This window comes from Hemitrygon akajei, chromosome 1 (genome assembly GCF_048418815.1).
Source record: "Hemitrygon akajei chromosome 1, sHemAka1.3, whole genome shotgun sequence".
NCBI classification, from domain to species: domain Eukaryota; kingdom Metazoa; phylum Chordata; class Chondrichthyes; order Myliobatiformes; family Dasyatidae; genus Hemitrygon; species Hemitrygon akajei.
In genome coordinates this window covers 174287496-174306925 of record NC_133124.1, presented here as the reverse complement: position 1 = coordinate 174306925, position 19430 = coordinate 174287496, and the positions used below count along the sequence as shown (strand labels likewise).

Genomic DNA, 19430 nt, shown 5'->3' with positions numbered 1-19430 from the left:
AGCATATAGTTATCAGACTGAAATTTGCAGAATCATTCTATGTACTCTGCAGAGTATTGCTGTACCTGTATGATAAATGTTCTCCATACTTACACTGCACAGTTAGTGAGAGGGTCTGCTCCGATGAAACAGATGGGTATCTGACTCTGCAGGTGAGATTTTGCCCGTGGTGTTTGAGCGCTGGGGTCATGGTCAGGACAGAAGTATATGTCAGAGTTTTGTGCCACCGAGTTACACTGCTTGAGACTGATGGTGGTACATCCGTGGGGGTGACCCAGGTTAAGGTGGGTGAAGTTCCGTCACACGTGGTGTTGAAGACGCATTTTATGTTCACAGACTTTCCTTCAACAAGTTCAGCAGCAAATATCGTGGGTTTATCTATGAAATCTAACACAGAGAAATGAATCATTCTATTTCAGTATCACAAGAGCATCAGTTCAGATAGAAATCCCAGTTCCACAAGAGAAAAGATGTTTACAGGATGATCCCTGAACAATGAGGGTAGAGTGTGAGGGAAAGTTGAACAGTGTGATGTTCATTACTGTTCTGAAAGCTGTTGAGAGGGGAAATGGGAATCAGAGTCCTCCACTGAGAGCCTCAATATCACACAGTCACTGATACATCCAGTGGGGTATGTCCTTCCCCAAACAGTGAGACATGGGCCAAGTGGACTTGGTCATGGGGGAGATGAGTTCAAAAAGATCAAATTAAATTTATTAGCAAAGTACATATACGGGTTGTTACCATGTACTGTACTACCTTGAGATTCATTCTCTTGCAGGCATTTCGAGGGGAAAAGTAATCAAATGGAATTTACAAAAATTTACACAATTTGAAAAAGACTAACAACAAAAAGATAAATTGTAAATTCAAAAAATACAGTACTGTAAGTATGAGTTGAAAAGTGTCCTTGAAAGTGAGCCTGTAGGGCACAGAATCAGTTCAGAATAGGGGTGTTTGAAGTTATCCACACCATTTCAGGAGACTGGTGTTTGAAGGGGAATAACTGTTCCTGAACTGGGTGTTGTGGGACGCAAAGCTTCTGCACCTGCTGCCCGATGTTAGTAGTGAGATCAGGGCATGGCCTAGATGGTGGATAAAAACACAATGGACAGAGGAAGGGAAGGATGTGCAGATGTTTGGGTCAGAGAAGGAGAAGGAGTGGACGGTCAGAGGGAACATGATCACTGTCAGATGCAGAGAGACCCAATTCTACAAGAAACTGCATGTAACTCTGAGAACCTCTTGTGTCCATGTCAGTTGTGCTTCAATATGATTGAGAACATAGATCGGCTTTCATAACATAGTAATAGTTGATAAGATGAAAGTACAGAGGCTGCATCGGGAATGAATTTGAAGTTCCCAGAAATATCGGGAGTTGTGACAATGTGAATATGGACCCCGTACAAGTTTAGATCATTCCTCACTGACTGCTGAATGTCTGCTGTTGAGTCACCACACAGAACACCTACCAGAAACACTGAGCAACGTAGTAGATTGATAGTTGAAATTATCTTTTCTGCCAAATTCAATCCTGAAAAAGTATGGCCCTGCATCTTCCAGAGTGATGTTGTCTATAACCAGGGAACAGTCACCATCTTTCAAGTCTGCAGGCATACGGGTCCGATAACGAAACTTCAGGTTCTCCCGTCTGTGATCAATTGAGTGAAAGGCTATTTGAGGATTTTGTGCTATATCAGCATTATACCAGATACCAGTCCTTGACTTCTTATCCAGACGTGACGGATAATGGTAGTGACATGGAATCCGAGCACACAAACCTCTCTGTGATATCACTTGTGATGGTGTGTCAGCTCTCCACTCCTTCGACACTGCGGCTGAGGAGAGAGTGAATAATGATTGACAAAGGATGACTTGTCAAAACACCAGACTTGATATCCACACCCTGTATCACTTCTGCACTGTGGTCATAGTGCCTACCGAGTGTGGGAGACACAGGGAAACCCACCAGGGCTCCTCACAGATGGCGGGGACATGTTAGATTTTGGGGGGCAGGTTCATTCTCTGTTGGCTCATTGGCCTCAGGGTCAATGGAGTTTGTCTAACACTGTCAGGAAGGATCAATGACATGGGTGTCATCTAACACGGCAGGAAGAAATGGAGTGCCAAAATTGGTCGTTTCTTCATTGGTAATCATTTCCTATATGCTCTTCCAATGTATCACTGTCTCTGCTCCTTCCATGATCTGCTACATTGGATCTATCTGATCTTATGGATCTAGGAATGATTGTGGATCATTATTATCTCAGTGATCCCTGTGGGACTGCCACAGGTACAAGGATGCTGATGTGTCTGTGATCGAGTAACATAGATGCTGGTGACAGAAAGATTGTGACAGGCGTCCGTATTGACACTTAAAGAGCAGCTGGATGAACTTTGGCTTGTATGAGACAGTGAGATCATCAAATAGAGTTACAGTTAACTGGTCACCCTGATGTTGCAGGAGGAGTGGGTATTTAGGTGACTGTCAGGAGATGTGGACATGTCAAATGTCAGTTCATGCAGAGCATCCCAGTGGCCATTCCTCTCAATAATAAGTATACCGTTTTGGATACTGTTGTGGGGGATGACCTTCCAGAGGAATGACATGGAGACCAGGTTCACTGGCACTGAGCATGGGTCCATGGTGCAGAAGGGAAAGAGGGAGTAGTGGGGAGCGTAGTGATAGGGGATCCATAGTCAGGGGAACAGACAGGAGATTCTATGGATGTGAACAGGACACCTGGCTGGTTTGTTGCCTCTCAGGTGCCAGGGTCAGGGACATCTGGGTTCACATCCACAGCATTTTGGAGTAGGGAGAGAAGCCAGATGTCTTGGTACATTTTGGCACCTTTGCATTTACTGACTTTACACAGACTCAACCTGTATATTAACTTTCTTAGCGTCTTGCATAAGGACTCCTGATTCTCTCTGCAACTCTAATGTTTGAACCCCTCCATTTAGATAATAGTCCACACTATGGTTCCTTTTACCAAAATGCATTATCATACATTTGCCAACACTCTATTCAATCTGCCACTTTTTTGTCCATTCTTCCAGTTTGTCTAGGGCCTGCTGCAATCACATTGCTTCGTCAGCACGACTGACCTCCCAACTATATCTGATCATCAGCAAACTTGCCACAAAGCCATCAATTCCATTATCAAACAATGTGAAAAGCAGCGGTCACAATACAGACCCTAAAACACCTCGGGTCACCAGCAGCCAACGAGAAAAGGCCTCTTTTATTTCCACTCACTGCCTTCTGCCTGTCGGCCATTCCGCTATCTGTGCCAGTAGATTTCCTGTAATGCCTCAGGATTTTCTCTTGTTCAGCAGGGACATGTTATCAATGTTATCAAGGTCAGTTTATCAAACTCCTTCAGAAAAGCCAAGTAAGTTACATTCACTGCCTCTCCTGTCACAACTCCGCTTGTTACTTCCTCAAAGAACTATGATAGATCTGTCAAGCAAGATCCCCGTTAACAGAAACCATGCTGACTTTGACTTATTCTTATTATGTCTCCAAGTATCTCGAAGCCTCATTCCTAATAATGGACTCCAACACTCCCAACCACTGAGGTTAGGCTAACTGGCCTATAATTTCCTTTCTTTTGCCTACCCCTGTGCTTGCTAGAATTTAAAAGGATGAGGTTGGATCTCATTGAAATCCTTAGAATGTTAAAAGACCTAGACAGAGTAGATGTGGAAAGGATTTTTTCCATAGTGGGGGGAGTCTAGGACAAGAGGACATGAACTCAGGATAAACGGGCGTCAATTGAAAAGAAAGAAACACAGAAATTTCTTCAGCCAGAGGTTGTAGAATTTCTGGAATTTGATGCCTGCTGTGGAAACCAGGTCATAGGTTGTATCTAAGGGAGAGATTCTTGGGATCTTGATTGGCCATGACATGAAAGGTTATGGGGAGGAGATCGGGAGTGGGGCTGAGGAGGGAAAATGGATCAGCCATGACTGAAAGATGGAGCAGATTCAATGGATCAAATGACCTAACGCTGCTCCCATGTCATATGGCCTCCTCATGGATATTCTTGGCAGCATATAGTTATCAGACTGAAATTTGCAGAATCATTCTATGTACTCTGCAGAGTATTGCTGTACCTGTATGATAACTGTTCTCCATACTTACACTGCACAGTTAGTGAGAGGGTCTGCTCCGATGAAACAGATGGGTATCTGACTCTGCAGGTGAGATTTTGCCCGTGGTGTTTGAGCGCTGGGGTCATGGTCAGGACAGAAGTATATGTCAGAGTGTTGTGCCACCGAGTTACACTGCTTGAGACTGATGGTGGTACATCCGTGGGGGTGACCCAGGTTAAGGTGGGTGAAGTTCCATCACACGTGGTGTTGAAGACGCATTTTATGTTCACAGACTTTCCTTCAACAAGTTCAGCAGCAAATATCGTGGGTTTATCTGTGAAATCTAACACAGAGAAATGAATCATTCTAGTTCAGTATCACAAGAGCATCAGTTCAAATAGAAATCCTAGTTCCACAAGAGAAAAGATGTTTACAGGATGATCCCTGAACAATGAGGTTAGAGTGTGAGGGAAAGTTGAACAGTGTGGTGTTCATTACTGTTCTGAAAGCTGTTGAGAGGGGAAATGGGAATCAGAGTCCTCCACTGAGAGCCTCAATATCACACAGTCACTGATACATCCAGTGGGGTATGTCCTTCCCCAAACAGTGAGACATGGGCCAAGTGGACTTGGTCATGGGGGAGATGAGTTCAAAAAGATCAAATTAAATTTATTAGCAAAGTACATATACGGGTTGTTACCATGTACTGTACTACCTTGAGATTCATTCTCTTGCAGGCATTTCGAGGGGAAAAGTAATCAAATGGAATTTACAAAAATTTACACAATTTGAAAAAGACTGACAACAAAAAGATAAATTGTAAATTCAAAAAATACAGTACTGTAAATATGAGTTGAATTTTGTCTTTGAAAGTGAGCCTGTAGGGCACAGAATCAGGTCAGAGTAGTGGTGTTTAAAGTTATCCACACCATTTCAGGAGACTGGTGTTTGAAGGGGAATAACTGTTCCTGAACTGGGTGTTGTGGGACGCAAAGCTTCTGCACCTGCTGCCCGATGTTAGTAGTGAGATCAGGGCATGGCCTGGATGGTGGATAAAAACACAATGGACAGAGGATGGGAAGGATGTGCAGATGTTTGGGTCAGAGAAGGAGAAGGAGTGGACGGTCAGAGGGAACATGAACACTGTCAGATGCAGAGAGACCCAATTCTACAAGAAACTGCATGTAACTCTGAGAACCTCTTGTGTCCATGTCAGTTGTGCTTCAATATGATTGAGAATATAGATCAGCTTTCATAACATAGTAATAGTTGATAAGATGAAAGTACAGAGGCTGCATCGGGAATGAATTTGAAGTTCCCTGAAATATCGGGAGTTGTGACAATGTGAATATGTACCCCGTACAAGTTTAGATCATTCCTCACTGACTGCTGAATGTCTGCTGTTGAGTCACCACACAGAACACCTACCAGAAACACTGAGCAATGTAGTAGATTGATAGTTGAAATTATCTTTTCTGCCAAATTCAATCCTGAAAAAGTATGGCCCTGCATCTTCCAGAGTGATGTTGTCTATAACCAGGGAACAGTCACCATCTTTCAAGTCTGCAGGCATACGGGTCCGATAACGAAACTTCAGGTTCTCCCGACTGTGATCATTCGAGTGAAAGGCTATTTGAGGATTTTGTGCTATATCAGCATTATACCAGATACCAGTCCTTGACTTCTTATCCAGACGTGACGGATAATGGTAGTGGCATGGAATCCGAGCACACAAACCTCTCTGTGATATCACTTGTGATGGTGTGTCAGCTCTCCACTCCTTCGACACTGCGGCTGAGGAGAGAGTGAATAATGATTGACAATGGATGACTTGTCAAAACACCAGACTTGATATCCACACACTGTATCACTCCTGCACTGTGGTCATAGTGCCTACCGAGTGTGGGAGACACAGGGAACCCCACCAGGGCTCCTCACAGATGGTGGGGACATGTTAGATTTTGGGGGGCAGGTTCATTCTCTGTTGGCTCATTGGCCTCTGGGTCAATGGAATTTGTCTAACACTGTCAGGAAGGATCAATGACATGGGTGTCATCTAACACGGCAGGAAGAAATGGAGTGCCCAAAATTGGTCGTTTCTTCATTGGTAATCATTTCCTGTTTGCTCTTCAATGTATCACTGTCTCTGCTCCTTCCATGATCTGCTACATTGGATCTATCTGATCTTATGGATCTAGGAATGAATGTGGATCATTATTATCTCAATGATCCCTGTGGGACTGCCACAGGTACAAGGATGCTGATGTGTTTGTGATAGAGTAACATAGATGCTGTTGACAGAGAGATTGCGACAGGGGTCCGTATTGACAGGTCCCACGCTTAAAGAGCAGCTGGATGAACTTTGGCTTGTATGGGACGGTGAGATCATCAAATAGAGTTACAGTTAACTGGTCACCCTGATGTTGCAGGAGGAGGGGGTATTTAGGTGCCTGTCCGGAGCTGTGGACATGTCAAATGTCAGTTCATGCTGAGCATCCCTGTGGCCATTCCTCTCAGTAATAAGTATACCGTTTTGGATACTGTTGTGGGGGATGACCTTCCACAGGAATGACATGGAGACCAGGTTTACTGGCACTGAGCATGGGTAGATGGTGCAGAAGGGAAAGAGGGAGTAGAGGGGAGCGGTAGTGATTGGGGAATCAATAGTCAGGGGAACAGACAGGAGATTCTGTGGATGTGAACAGGACACCTGGCTGGTTTGTTGCCTCCCAGGTGCCAGGGTCAGGGACATCTAGGTTCACATCCACAGCATTTTGGAGTAGGGAGAGAAGCCAGATGTCTTGGTACATTTTGGCACCTTTGCATTTACTGACTTTACACAGACTCAACCTCAATATATTAACCTTCTTAGCGTCTTGCATAAGGACTCCTGATTCCCTCTGCAACTGTAATGTTTGAACCCTTCCATTTAGATAATAGTCCACACTATGGTTCCTTTTACCAAAATGCATTATCATACATTTGCCAACACTCTATTCAATCTGCCACTTTTTTGTCCATTCTTCCTGTTTGTCTAAGGCCTGCTGCAATCACATTGCTTCGTCAGCACGACTGACCTCCCAACTATATCTGATCATCAGCAAACTTGCCACAAAGCCATCAATTCCATTATCAAACAATGTGAAAAGCAGCAGTCACAATACAGACCCTAAAACACCTCGGGTCACCAGCAGCCAACGAGAAAAGACCTCTTTTATTCCCACTCACTGCCTTCTGCCTGTTCGCCATTCCGATATCCGAGCCAGTAGATTTCCTGTAATGCCGCAGGATTTTCTCTTGTTCAGCAGGGTCATGTTATCAATCTTATCAATGTTATCATGGTCAGTTTATCAAACCCCTTCAGAAAAGCCAAGTAAGTTACATTCACAGCCTCTCCTGTCACAACTCCGCTTGTTACTTCCTCAAAGAACTATGATAGATCTGTCAAGCAAGATCCCCGTTAACAGAAACCATGCTGACTTTGACTTTTTCTTATCATGTCTCCAAGTATCTCAATGCCTCATTCCTAATAATGGACTCCAACACTCCCAACCACTGAGGTTAGGTTAACTGGCCTATAATTTCCTTTCTTTTGCCTACCCCTGTGCTTGCTAGAATTTAAAAGGATGAGGTTGGATCTCATTGAAATCCTTAGAATGTTAAAAGACCTAGACAGAGTAGATGTGGAAAGGATTTTTTCCATAGTGGGGGGAGTCTAGGACAAGAGGACATGAACTCAGGATAAACGGGCGTCAATTGAAAAGAAAGAAACGCAGAAATTTCTTCAGCCAGAGGTTGTAGAATTTCTGGAATTTGTTGCCTGCTGTGGAAACCAGGTCATAGGTTGTATCTAAGGGAGAGATTCTTGGGATCTTGATTGGCCACGACATCAATGGTTATGGGGAGGAGATCGGGAGTGGGGCTGAGGAGGGAAAATGGATCAGCCATGACTGAAAGATGGAGCAGATTCAATGGATCAAATGACCTAACGCTGCTCCCATGTCGTATGGCCTCCTCATGGATATTCTTGGCAGCATATAGTTATCAGACTGAAATTTGCAGAATCATTCTATGTACTCTGCAGAGTATTGCTGTACCTGTATGATAAATGTTCTCCATACTTACACTGCACAGTTAGTGAGAGGGTCTGCTCCGATGAAACAGATGGGTATCTGACTCTGCAGGTGAGATTTTGCCCGTGGTGTTTGAGCGCTGGGGTCATGGTCAGGACAGAAGTATATGTCAGAGTGTTGTGCCACCGAGTTACACTGCTTGAGACTGATGGTGGTACATCCGTGGGGGTGACCCAGGTTAAGGTGGGTGAAGTTCCATCACACGTGGTGTTGAAGACGCATTTTATGTTCACAGACTTTCCTTCAACAAGTTCAGCAGCAAATATCGTGGGTTTATCTATGAAATCTAACACAGAGAAATGAATCATTCTATTTCAATATCACCAGATGCATCAGTTCAGATAGAAATACCAGCCCCACAACAGGAAAGGTGTTTACGGGATGATCCCTGAACAATGAGGGTAGAGTGTGAGGGAAAGTTGAACAGTGTGGGGTTCATTACTGTTCTGAAAGCTGTTGAGAGGGGAAATGGGAATCAGAGTCCTCCACTGAGAGCCTCAATATCACACAGTCACTGATAACATCCTGTGGGGTATGTCCTTCCCCAAACAGTGAGACATGGGCCAAGTGGACCTGGTCATGGGGGAGATGAGTTCAAAAAGATCAAATTAAATTTATTAGCAAAGTACATATACAGGTTGTTACCATGTACTGTACTACCTTGAGATTCATTCTCTTGCAGCCATTTCGGGGGGGAAAAGTAATCAAATGGAATTTACAAAAATTTACACAAGTTGAAAAAGACTGACAACGAAAAGATAAATTGTAAATTCAAAAAATACAGTACTGTAAATATGAGTTGAATTTTGTCTTTGAAAGTGAGCCTGTAGGGCACAGAATCAGGTCAGAGTAGTGGTGTTTAAAGTTATCCACACCATTTCAGGAGACTGGTGTTTGAAGGGGAATAACTGTTCCTGAACAGGGTGTTGTGGGACGCAAAGCTTCTGCACCACCGGCCCGATGTTAGTAGTGAGATCAGGGCATGGCCTAGATGGTGGATAAAAATACAAAGGACAGAGGAAGCGAAGGATTTGCAGATGTTCGGGACAGAGAAGGAGAAGGAGTGAACGATCAGTGGGAAGATGAATACTGTCACATGCAGAGAGACTCAATTTTGCTAGAAACTGCATGTAACTCTGAGAACCTCTTGTGTCCATGTCAGTTGTGCTTCAATATGATTGAGAACATAGATCGTCTTTCATAACATAGTAATAGTTGATAAGATGAAAGTACAGTGGCTGCATCGGGAATGAATTTGAAGTTTCCGGAAAATCTGGAGTTGTGACAATGGGAATATGGACCCCGTACAAGTTTAGATCATTCCTCACTGACTGCTGAATGTCTGCTGTTGAGTCACCACACAGAACACCTACCAGAAACACTTAACAACGTAGTAGATTGATAGTTGAAATTATCTTGTCCGCCAAATTCAATCCTGAAAAAGTATGGCCCTGCATCTTCCAGAGTGATGTTGTCTATAACCAGGGAACAGTCACCATCTTTCAAGTCTGCAGGCATACGGGTCCGATAACGAAACTTCAGGTTCTCCCGACTGTGATCATTCGAGTGAAAGGCTATTTGAGGATTTTGTGCTATATCAGCATTATACCAGATACCAGTCCTTGACTTCTTATCCAGACGTGACGGATAATGATAGTGGCATGGAATCCGGGCACACAAGCCTCTCTGTGATGTCACTTGTGATGGTGTGTCAGCTCTCCACTCCTTCGACACTGCGGCTGAGGAGAGAGTGAATAATGATTGACAATGGATGACTTGTCAAAACACCAGACTTGATATCCACACACTGTATCACTTCTGCACTGTGCACATAGTGCCTACCGAGTGTGGGAGACCCAAGGAAACGCATCAGGTCTCCTCACGGATGGCGGGGGCATGTTAGTTTTTCGGGGGCAGGTTCACTCTCTGTTGGCTCATTGGCCTTCAGGCCAATGGAGTTTGTCTAACACTGTCAGGAAGGATCAATGACATGGGTGTCATCTAACACGGCAGGAAGAAACAGAGTGCCCAAAAACTGCCCAAAAACTGGGAATCATTTCCTATTTGCTCTTCAACGTGTCACTGTCTCTGCTCCTTCCATGATCTGCTATGTTGGATCTATCTGATCCTATGGATCTAGGAATGAATGTGTTTCATTATTATCTAACTGATCCCTGTGGGACTCCCACAGGTAGAAGGATGCTGATATGCCTGTGTTCGAGTACCACAGTTACTTGTGACAGACATTTTGTGACACGGATCCATACCGACAGTTCCCACACTAACAGTGCAGCTTTCTTGCAACGTGTCCCATTCAACAAAACAGCAATCCCACACACTGTCCTGCTTGTACTGCAGCGCAGTCAACATGTAGTACCACAGTACATCACACTGTGGCAATTTGAATCTGCTGGAACATGAGAAGCTGGTAAGAGTAGTGGACTTAACAGAGTATGTCACAGGTACATCCGCGCCCCCTCCCCCTGGTGAACATTGGGACTACTGTATCTACAATAGGCGCCACCTCAAGAAGGCAACGCCCATCGTCAAACATCCCCACCATCCGGACCGTGTCCTGTTCTCACAGCTCCCATTGGGCAGGAGGGGCAGAAGCCTGAAGGCCCACATCACCAGGTTCAGGAACAGCTCCTTCCCTTCAAACATCCCGATCTTGATCAAACACAACCACATCCTCAGTATCGCAACACCGTCACCACTTCGCATTACAATGGGCTTCTTTTGTTTCAGTTGTGTTTTTTCTTGTATAATTTGTTGTTCCTCTGAATGTTGTACATCTCGTGTTAACGTACCTGTGATGCTGCTGCAAGGAAGTTTTTCATTACACGTGCTGACATGGACTTGAACGTCTGATAATAAACTCCACTTTAACACACGTGACTCTGAATGTGTGACACTCCAATATCAACGTTGCAGTGTTCCTAATGCACCTCCCTTTTTCTTTTACAAGTTTATTCACACAAAAATAAACAAAGTACAAACGTACAAGTGAATAAGTTTCAATTAAAATATGTTAATCAGCCAAATCCCTGGGGTGGGAGGGACACCGTTCCTGGAAATTCCCAAGTGTACCCAGGGTAACACACGCTCACTCTCCAATGACAGCCGGGCATGAACATATCCCCGGAAGCGGGGCAGTCATTCCGGCCAGACAGAATCCTTGATTTTCATCCGCCTGAACCTATGATTGGACAACTTGGCCAAGCCCACCAGTAAATCCTCCGAAGGACCTGCCCATTCCGTACTGGGTGCCTGTATATCAGGAGCACAGGGCTGAAGTGCAAACAAAACCTGAGGAACAGCCCCTTCAGATTCTCAAATAGCGGCCTCAGCCCCTCACACTCCATATGAATGTGGTACACTGACTCTCCCTGGTCACAGAGTGGACAGGTGGACGGCGCCCCCAGTATACAGGGGAGGGACCCTACATAAAGAGAATTCCCCCGTAAATCCTTCCCCTGGATTGCAGACTCAGAGACACATCTCTCCATATCTTCAGACCACAGGGGTGCTGCGGCACACTGACCTCCATATCGGAGGCTCCCTCAGACTCGGGCACCACTTTCCGTACCCCGGCCTCCCCAGGCCTTTGCTGAATCTCAGACACCACAGGGCCCTTCGGGTCGGGTTCAGGAGGAACCTCCTGCCCCTCTCCTCCGGGGGAGAGGCCTCGAGATGGTTGTTCTTTTTCTTCACGTTCCCTTCAGTCACCTGAACCCACCCCTCAGCGTCATCCACGCCGCGCCCATCCCTGACTTTCACCACCACTGGTGGGTGGGGGGTGGGTGCGGGAGATTGACTGGAGGGGGATCAGCAGGAGTAGGGGCAGCTCGGGAAGGCTCCGCAGTGCTGCCTTCTGCCTCTGAAGTGAAGTTAGTGGTCTTTGAGTATGTCCAAAGTCTTTACAGGCACGTCGTCATGTTACTATAATAATGCCCCTCAAATTGCACCTGAAAGCCCCCATCTGCATCCCTCACCCCATTCCAGTTGCATCAGCAAGGGGCGCTGAAATGAGAAAAGGTGATCAAACCCCTGCAGAGGTGTCCTGTACCACGTTGGGGTTGTATTTGACCGCACCAGGAGAGCGCAGCTGGGGAGGAGGGTCGTACCAGGGATATTGGGGGTGGGTGTCGGAAAGAATAACCAACTTCACAGAAGCTCACTCACGGCCAGGAACACAGCTCTCCCAGACTGAAGGTGGAATATGTTCTTGCTGTTCAATTTTGTAGACTAACAAGACGATTATGACAACCAACAGTCTCAGCCATGGTTTTTAAAGCTCCATTCCTACTGACTGAAGTTGGTGCAAAGTGATGGTGGAGAGATTTAATGAAAACTTGAGGAACAATTTCTTCTCCCAGAAAGTGAACAATATATAAGACTTTAAAACCACAAGACACATAAGTAGAATTAGGCAATTCTGTCCATTGAGTTGCTCCACCATTCTCTCACAACTGACTTATTATCCCTCTCAACCCCATTCTCCTGCCTTCTCCCTGTAACTTTTGAGGTCCTTACTAATCAAGAACCTATCAACCTCTGCTTTAAATGAATAGGCCTCCACAGCTGTCTGTGGCAATTAATTCTACAGCTCCACCACACTTTCGCTAAAACATTTTCTCTGTTCTCAGGGGATATTTCTGTTCAGAGATAGTGCCCTCTGGTCTGAGTCTCTGCCACTATAGGAAACATCCTCTCCACATCCAGTCTATGAGGAACAAGGTGCCAGAAGATGTTGTTGAGGCAGGGAGATTAACAATGTATGTACAGGAACATGGAGAGGAGATGTGTAGAAGGATATGGGGCAGAGGTGGTCAAATGCCTAGATGAAGGGTCTCAGCCCAAAATGTTTATTCCCCTCCAGAGATGCTTGCTAACCTGCTGAGTTCCTTCAGCATTTTGTGTGTGTTGCTCAAGATTTCCAGCATCTGCAGAATCTCTTGTGCTTGTGAATAATTTAGATGGGAATCTTGGTCAGCAGGAACAATTTGGGCTGAAGGGCCTGTTTATGTGTTGTACGACTCTGGCTCTTTCAGCTAACCAGCCGGACACACAGCCCAGCCCCCTACTCAGCCCTGAGTACCCTGGTTAGTGTCACAACAGCCAGACTAGAGGAAAATCAGGGATTTGCTGCCCGAGCTGCTGCTGATTTACCTTGAAGAAGTGGCAGGAGGAAGTACACCTTTCCGATTGTTCTCAGATCCAGCATATTCTGTCAGTTTTCCACCCTTAGACTGAAAAAGAATGTAGTTACAATGAATCTCCAGCAAACTGTCGCGGTTCCAACATCAGTGTGAGGGACAAGAAGTTTCCCAGACTGTTCCACACTATTCCCATTAGTAATCCCTCACAATTCTAATTCATTCCTTTTTAATGTTGTACTGGTCATTTTAAAGGGAGCTTTGAAAACAAGGACACATGAAAGGGGAACTGGGCACCAGTGAATCAGAAGGGAACAGGAAACTGACACAAAGTGGTGAAGGAGGTGTCTGACACATTGGACGTATTGGTCAGGACAGTGAGAACTAAAGTTAGAACATTATCTTAAAACTGTTCAAAGGTGTTGGTAGACAAACCTTGGAGCATTTTTCTGTTGTTCTCGTCACCCAGCTGAGGAAGGGTGTCATTAAGCTGAAGAGAATGCAGGAAAGATGTTACTGGGATTAGAGGGTTTGAGTTATAAGGAGAGACTGGATAGTTTTCCTGAAAGAGATGACATTATTAATGATTAAAAGCCATGAGGGGAAGAATTGCAGGCTCTATTGAGGCTCTTAGTCCACATTTAATTGAGAGGGTTGCAGAACTATGAAACTTTATGATGCACCATCAATAACTCACTCTGACGCGTAAGAAACGAGGTATCGGCTTTTATTGACTGGAAGAATGAACAACACTACATCCTGGAGAATGAGGCCGGGCATCAGGCCTCAATCGCCTTTATACAGGGGTCTGTGGGAGGAGCCACAGAAGCAGTCAGCAGAGGTCTGTGGGAGGAGCCACAGGAGCAGTCAGCAGAGGTCTGTGGGAGGAGCCACAGGAGCAGTCCAGACAGGTATATGTAGTTCACCACACTTTATTTACATCATAAAAACACAAGGTACGGGCATTCAGTATTTACCAGACAGTGAGACCACTCTGTTTAAAACATGGTTACTACCGTCTATAGACAATGAATACCCCAGGGCCCACCAACCCCGGAAATTCCCTAATGTGCCCATTGTGACTGTATGCTCCCTCTTCAAGGACAGCTAGGCACGAACTGATCCTTGGAAAAGGGGCAGACAGTCAGCCCAGGCAGTGCTCCCCACTTTCCGCCACCTCGACTCGTGAATTGCCATCAAGGCCAGGCCCAGGACCAAGACCACCAGAGATCCTTCTCATGAACAATCTGCTTCTGAACTGGGTGCCCGTACCTGAGGAGTGTGGGATTAAAACACAGCCAGAACCTCAGCAGCAGCTCTTTTAGAAAATCAAACTGGGGCGGCAACCTCTCACATTCCGTGTACACGTGGTACACTGACCTCTCCCACTCGCAGAATGGACTAGTGGATGGGATGTCAGTAAACCTACTCAAGAATCTGCAGTACAGGACTGCCAAGACAACACCGACCCCACCTCAGAACTGTCCCTCTGAAGGTGAGACACTCCCTCAGTACAGTCCCTCTGATTCTGTGACACTCCCTCAGTACTGTCCCTCTGACAGTGTGGCACTCCCTCAGTACTGTCCCTCTGACAGGATGACACCCCCTCAGTACTGACCCTTTGACTGTGTGACACTCTCTCAGTACTGTCCCTCTGACAGTGTGACACCTCCTCAGTACTGTCCCTCGGACAGTGTGACACTCCCTCAGTACTGTCCCTCTGGCAGTGTGACACACCCTCAGTACTGTCCCTCTGACAGCGTGACACTCCCTCAGTACTGTCCCTCTGGCAGTGTGACACACCCTCAGTACTGTCCCTCTGACAGCGTGACACTCCCTCAGTACTGTCCCTCTGACAGTGTGACACTCCCTCAGTACTAACCCTCTGACAGTGTAACACTCCCTCAGTACTGTCCCTCTGACAGTGTGACACACCCTCAGTACTGTCCCTCTGACAGTGTGACACTCCCTCAGTACTGTCCCTCTGACAGTGAAACAAATCCTCAGTACTGTCCCTCTGACAGTGTGACACTCCCTCAGTACTGTGCCTCTGACAGTGTGACATTCCCTCAGTTCCGTCCCTCTGATAGTGGGACAGTAACTTCATTTCTATTTCTATGACTCGAATAATGTTACCTTTTCCCTCTCATTTGAAGTGGAAAGCTCATTACATGGATAGAGTGCAGGGTAGATTTAGCAGGATGTTGAGCAGACTCAAGGGACTGAGTTATTGAGGGAAGGTGTGTATTTTGGGATTTATTGTTTGGCGCCTGGGAGAATGTGGGCGTCTTCTGAAGGTATATAAAATCATGAGAATCAGAGATAGGAGGAGTAAACCCAGTCTTTTACCAGGACTACTGAATTAAGACGCACAAAAAAAGCTGAATGATCTTAGCAGGTCGGGCAGCATCCTTTGAAAGGAGCAGTCAACGTGTTGGTTTGAGACCCTTCGTCAGGACTAAAGAAGGAGGGGGCAGGGGCCATATAATGAAGGTAGCGGGAGGGTGGAAAACCAATCTGAGGAAAGATCAAGGGGTGGGAGAGGGGAAGCAGGGAGGGAATAGGCAGGACAGGTGAAGGAATGTAAGGGGAAAGCACTATGGCTCGTAGAAGAAGGCAGAACCATGAGAGAGGTGATAGGCAGCTAGAAGAGGAGACTGAGTGATGGTGGGATGCGGGAAGGGAGAGGGAGGGAATTCACAGAAGTTGGAGAATTCGATGTTCTTACCAAGGGGCTGGAGACTACCCAGATGGTAGATGAGATGTTGTTCCTCCAACCGAAGTTTGGCCTCATCATGGCAGTAGAGGAGGGCATGTATGGACAGATCCGAATGGGAATGTGAAGGAGACTGCTCCTTTCAACGGATGCTGCCCGACCTGCTGAGCTTATCCAGCTTTTATGTGCATCTTAATTTGACCACAGCATCTGCAGTGCACTTTGTGTTTACTGCTGAATTAAGAACCAGACGGCTCCTGTTTCAGGTAAGAGGGGAGAGATTTAATGGAGTCTGAAGAAACAACTTTTTCTGTCAGTTTGTGCTCTGTACCTGGAACAGGCTGACAGAGAAAGTTCATGAGTCAGTACAATTACATTTATAATGCATTTAGGCAGATACAGGGATCAGAAAGTTTTAAAAGGATATGGGAAAGAAGCGAGCAAATGGGACTGGCTTAGTTAGCATGCATTGGATGGGCTGAAGGGCCTGTTCCTGTGCTGTTTGACTCGACCATCGTTCGACAGTGTGACACTCTTTGAGCACTGACTCTGCGGTGGTTTGTCTGATGTGTGACACAGTCCACTGAGGTACGGTGGCATCGTGGTTAGCACAACACTTTACAGTACCAGTGACCAGGGTTCCATTCCCACTGCTCTCTGTAAGAAGTTTGTACATTCTGTGTGGCTTCCTCATACATCCAAAGACACACTGATTGGCAGGTTAATTGGTCATTCCAAACAGAAGAAAGGGAAGGAGGAGGGGCATCGGAGGCAGGTGATGGGCACGAGGTAAGAGGGGAGCCGGAATAGGGAATGGGTAGAGAGAGAAGGGGTAAGGGTGAGAAATTACTGGAAGTTAGAGACATCGATATTCTTGCCATCAGGTGGGAGGTTACCCAGATGGATATGAGGTGTTGTTCTTTCAACCCGAGTTTGGCCTCATTGTGACAGTAGAGGTGGCCATGGACAGACATGTCAGAATGGGAATGGGTATTGAACTGGGTCACCGATGGAGGATCTGCCTTTTGCAGTGGATGGAGCGAATATGTTCAACAGAACAGTCCCTCAATCTGTGTTGGGTGTTACTGATGTAGAGCAGTCCAGACCCGAGAGCATCAAATACAGTTGATGACCCTGACAGAACCTCAGGTGAAGTGATGTGACACATGGAAGGACTGCTTGAGGCCTTGAATGATGGAGAGGAAGGAGGTCGAGGGGAAGGTGTGAGTAGAGCAGGTGTAGTATCTGCCCCTCCTCCCTCCTTTTTCTGGCTCCTGCCCCTTTATTTACCAATCATGATTAAGGGTCTCGGCCCAAATATTCCCTCTTTATTCCTCTATACAGATGCTGACTGACCTGCTGTGTTCCTCTAGTATGATGTGTGTACTGGCTATGTTTATTTACCAATCCCCCTCCCCAATCTCAGTCCAGATTCAGGGTCCCAACCCAAAACATCTACGATTCCTTTCCTGCCACAGACCTGCTGACCCACTGAGTTCCTCCTGTGGGTTGTTTGTTGCTCCAGATTCCCATATCTGCCGTCCTTTGTGTCTCCAGAGGCTGGAGGTCAGTAGGTATGCAAACGACATGTAAATTGATGAAATTGTCGTTAGAAGGGAAGCGTGTCAAATGTTGCCACAGGGCAAAGTGCAGGTGAAAAGTTCGGTGATGCAATGGCAGATGGAATTTAACCCGAACAAGTGTGAGGTGATGGATTTTGGAAAGTCAATGCCGACACTAAATAATAGGGCCACAAGGAACGGTGACAAGCAGAGAACTTTCAACAATACTAGAGACTCTCAGCAAATCTCAAAGAATGTCTGACTCATTGAGTTCCTTCAGCATTTTCTATGTGTCGCTCAAAACTGTCCCTCATCTGCAGAATGGCTTGTGTTTAAAAGCAGCGACTCGGAGACCATTGTTGTCTAACAGTAGTAACACAGGTGGATGGGATGGTGAAAGAGGCTACAGTATACTTCCCTTCATGGGTCAGTGTGCACAGTATCAGAGTTGGGATGATATGTTGCAATGTTACAAGCCTCCGGTCAGACTGCACTTGGAGAACTGCGTGCAGTTACGGTCATCACACTATACAGAGGAAGTTATTGTGCTGGGGAGAACCCAGTGGTGATTTACCAGAATGCCTCCTGAATAGGAGGACATCCATTTTCTTTTTTTATCTCTCTCTCTCTCTCTCTCTCTCTCTCTCCCCCCCCCCCCACCCCCCTCCTCTCTCCCACGCTCTCACCTGCTCACTCTCTAGAGTGAGGACAAGGGGCGACCTCATAGGAATAGAATGCAAGGAGAGGCACAGAGACTGGCATTCAGTAGATTACCTCCTGGGCTGGAAGACATTTACTGAGATATAGGGCTTGCTTTCTGTCTTTCTTTTCTCTCTCTCACTCTGTCCTGTCCCCTCCCCCTTTCCCATTCCCTCTCTCTCTGCCCCTCTAGCCCATTCTCTCACCCTCTCTCTGGAGTGAAGGAGGACAAGGGGTGACTGATAGGAATAGAATGCTAGCAGAGGCACAGAGAGGGTTGATCACTAGAATGTATTTTTGTCATGGTGAGGTGTCAGCAACAAGAGGATGCAGGGTGAAGGTCCCAACGAGGGGTTTCAAAGGGGGTCTGAGAGGAAATTATTTTCTGCTGGTTTAGTTTAGAGTGAATTGTCAGAGGTGCCCCAGGCAGATACAGTCAGTATGTTTAAGAGGCATTGGAACAGGCACTAGAATGGGCAGGAACTGAAGGATACAGACCTAAATTGGACAAAAGGCAGACGAGACAGCAGGAGTGTGGAGGGCTGGAGAGCCCATTGCTGTCCTGGATAAAGCCGGGAACTGAGAACCACAACCAAGTCCACCAATGATCGGACTCTGTACAGCATCCCACCGCCATTAAACAGGACGTAGAACCGCAAAAATTGCATCAATGATCAGACTCTGTACAATGTCTCACATCACCAGTTCTTGCCGGAGTTGGCTACAAGCATGGAATTACATACCCAGGATCAGTCCACTGCTCGTCTCCAGAGTTAATCAGACAGACACTTCAGGGGTCACTGCCCTCTCCTGCAGAAGCTGCACTGTGTGGATAAAATTGTTGAAGAGAACACTTAAATCAGGAAAGGGAAACAAAATGAGGAAGCATTCACAAATGATTAACCCATTCAATCCAACAGTGACATTATTTTTGCTTAGCCTAGGGGCTGCTGCACTGTGGGATAGGACTCTCAGGCAGAGCCCTCCCTCTCTCTGTAACCCCACTCTGGACCACACACCCCTCCCTGTCTCTGCAACCCGACCCCCTCTGGACCAGTTGTCT

General features: G+C 46.2%; 1 protein-coding gene across 4 annotated transcripts in view; it reads right to left on the bottom strand.

Moving 5' to 3' along the window:
• Nucleotides 1-19187, bottom strand: part of LOC140732382 (sialoadhesin-like) — a 237986-nt gene extending 218799 nt beyond the window's left edge. For 3 of the 4 annotated variants that reach the window (XM_073054953.1, XM_073054963.1, XM_073054972.1), the window contains exons 1-6: nt 9605-9857; nt 8224-8517; nt 5527-5892; nt 4148-4441; nt 1473-1838; nt 94-387 (exon numbers count right to left, since the gene is read on the bottom strand). In XM_073054953.1, coding sequence (XP_072911054.1) covers nt 94-387; nt 1473-1838; nt 4148-4441; nt 5527-5892; nt 8224-8517; nt 9605-9749 — 1759 coding nt within the window. In that variant the 5' untranslated portion in view covers nt 9750-9857. Of the gene's footprint in view, nt 1-93; nt 388-1472; nt 1839-4147; nt 4442-5526; nt 5893-8223; nt 8518-9604; nt 9858-13403; nt 13484-19110 lie in introns of those variants that run through there. The other variant, XM_073054980.1, reaches the window with a different exon arrangement.
• Between the last annotated feature and the right edge of the window lie 243 nt (nt 19188-19430).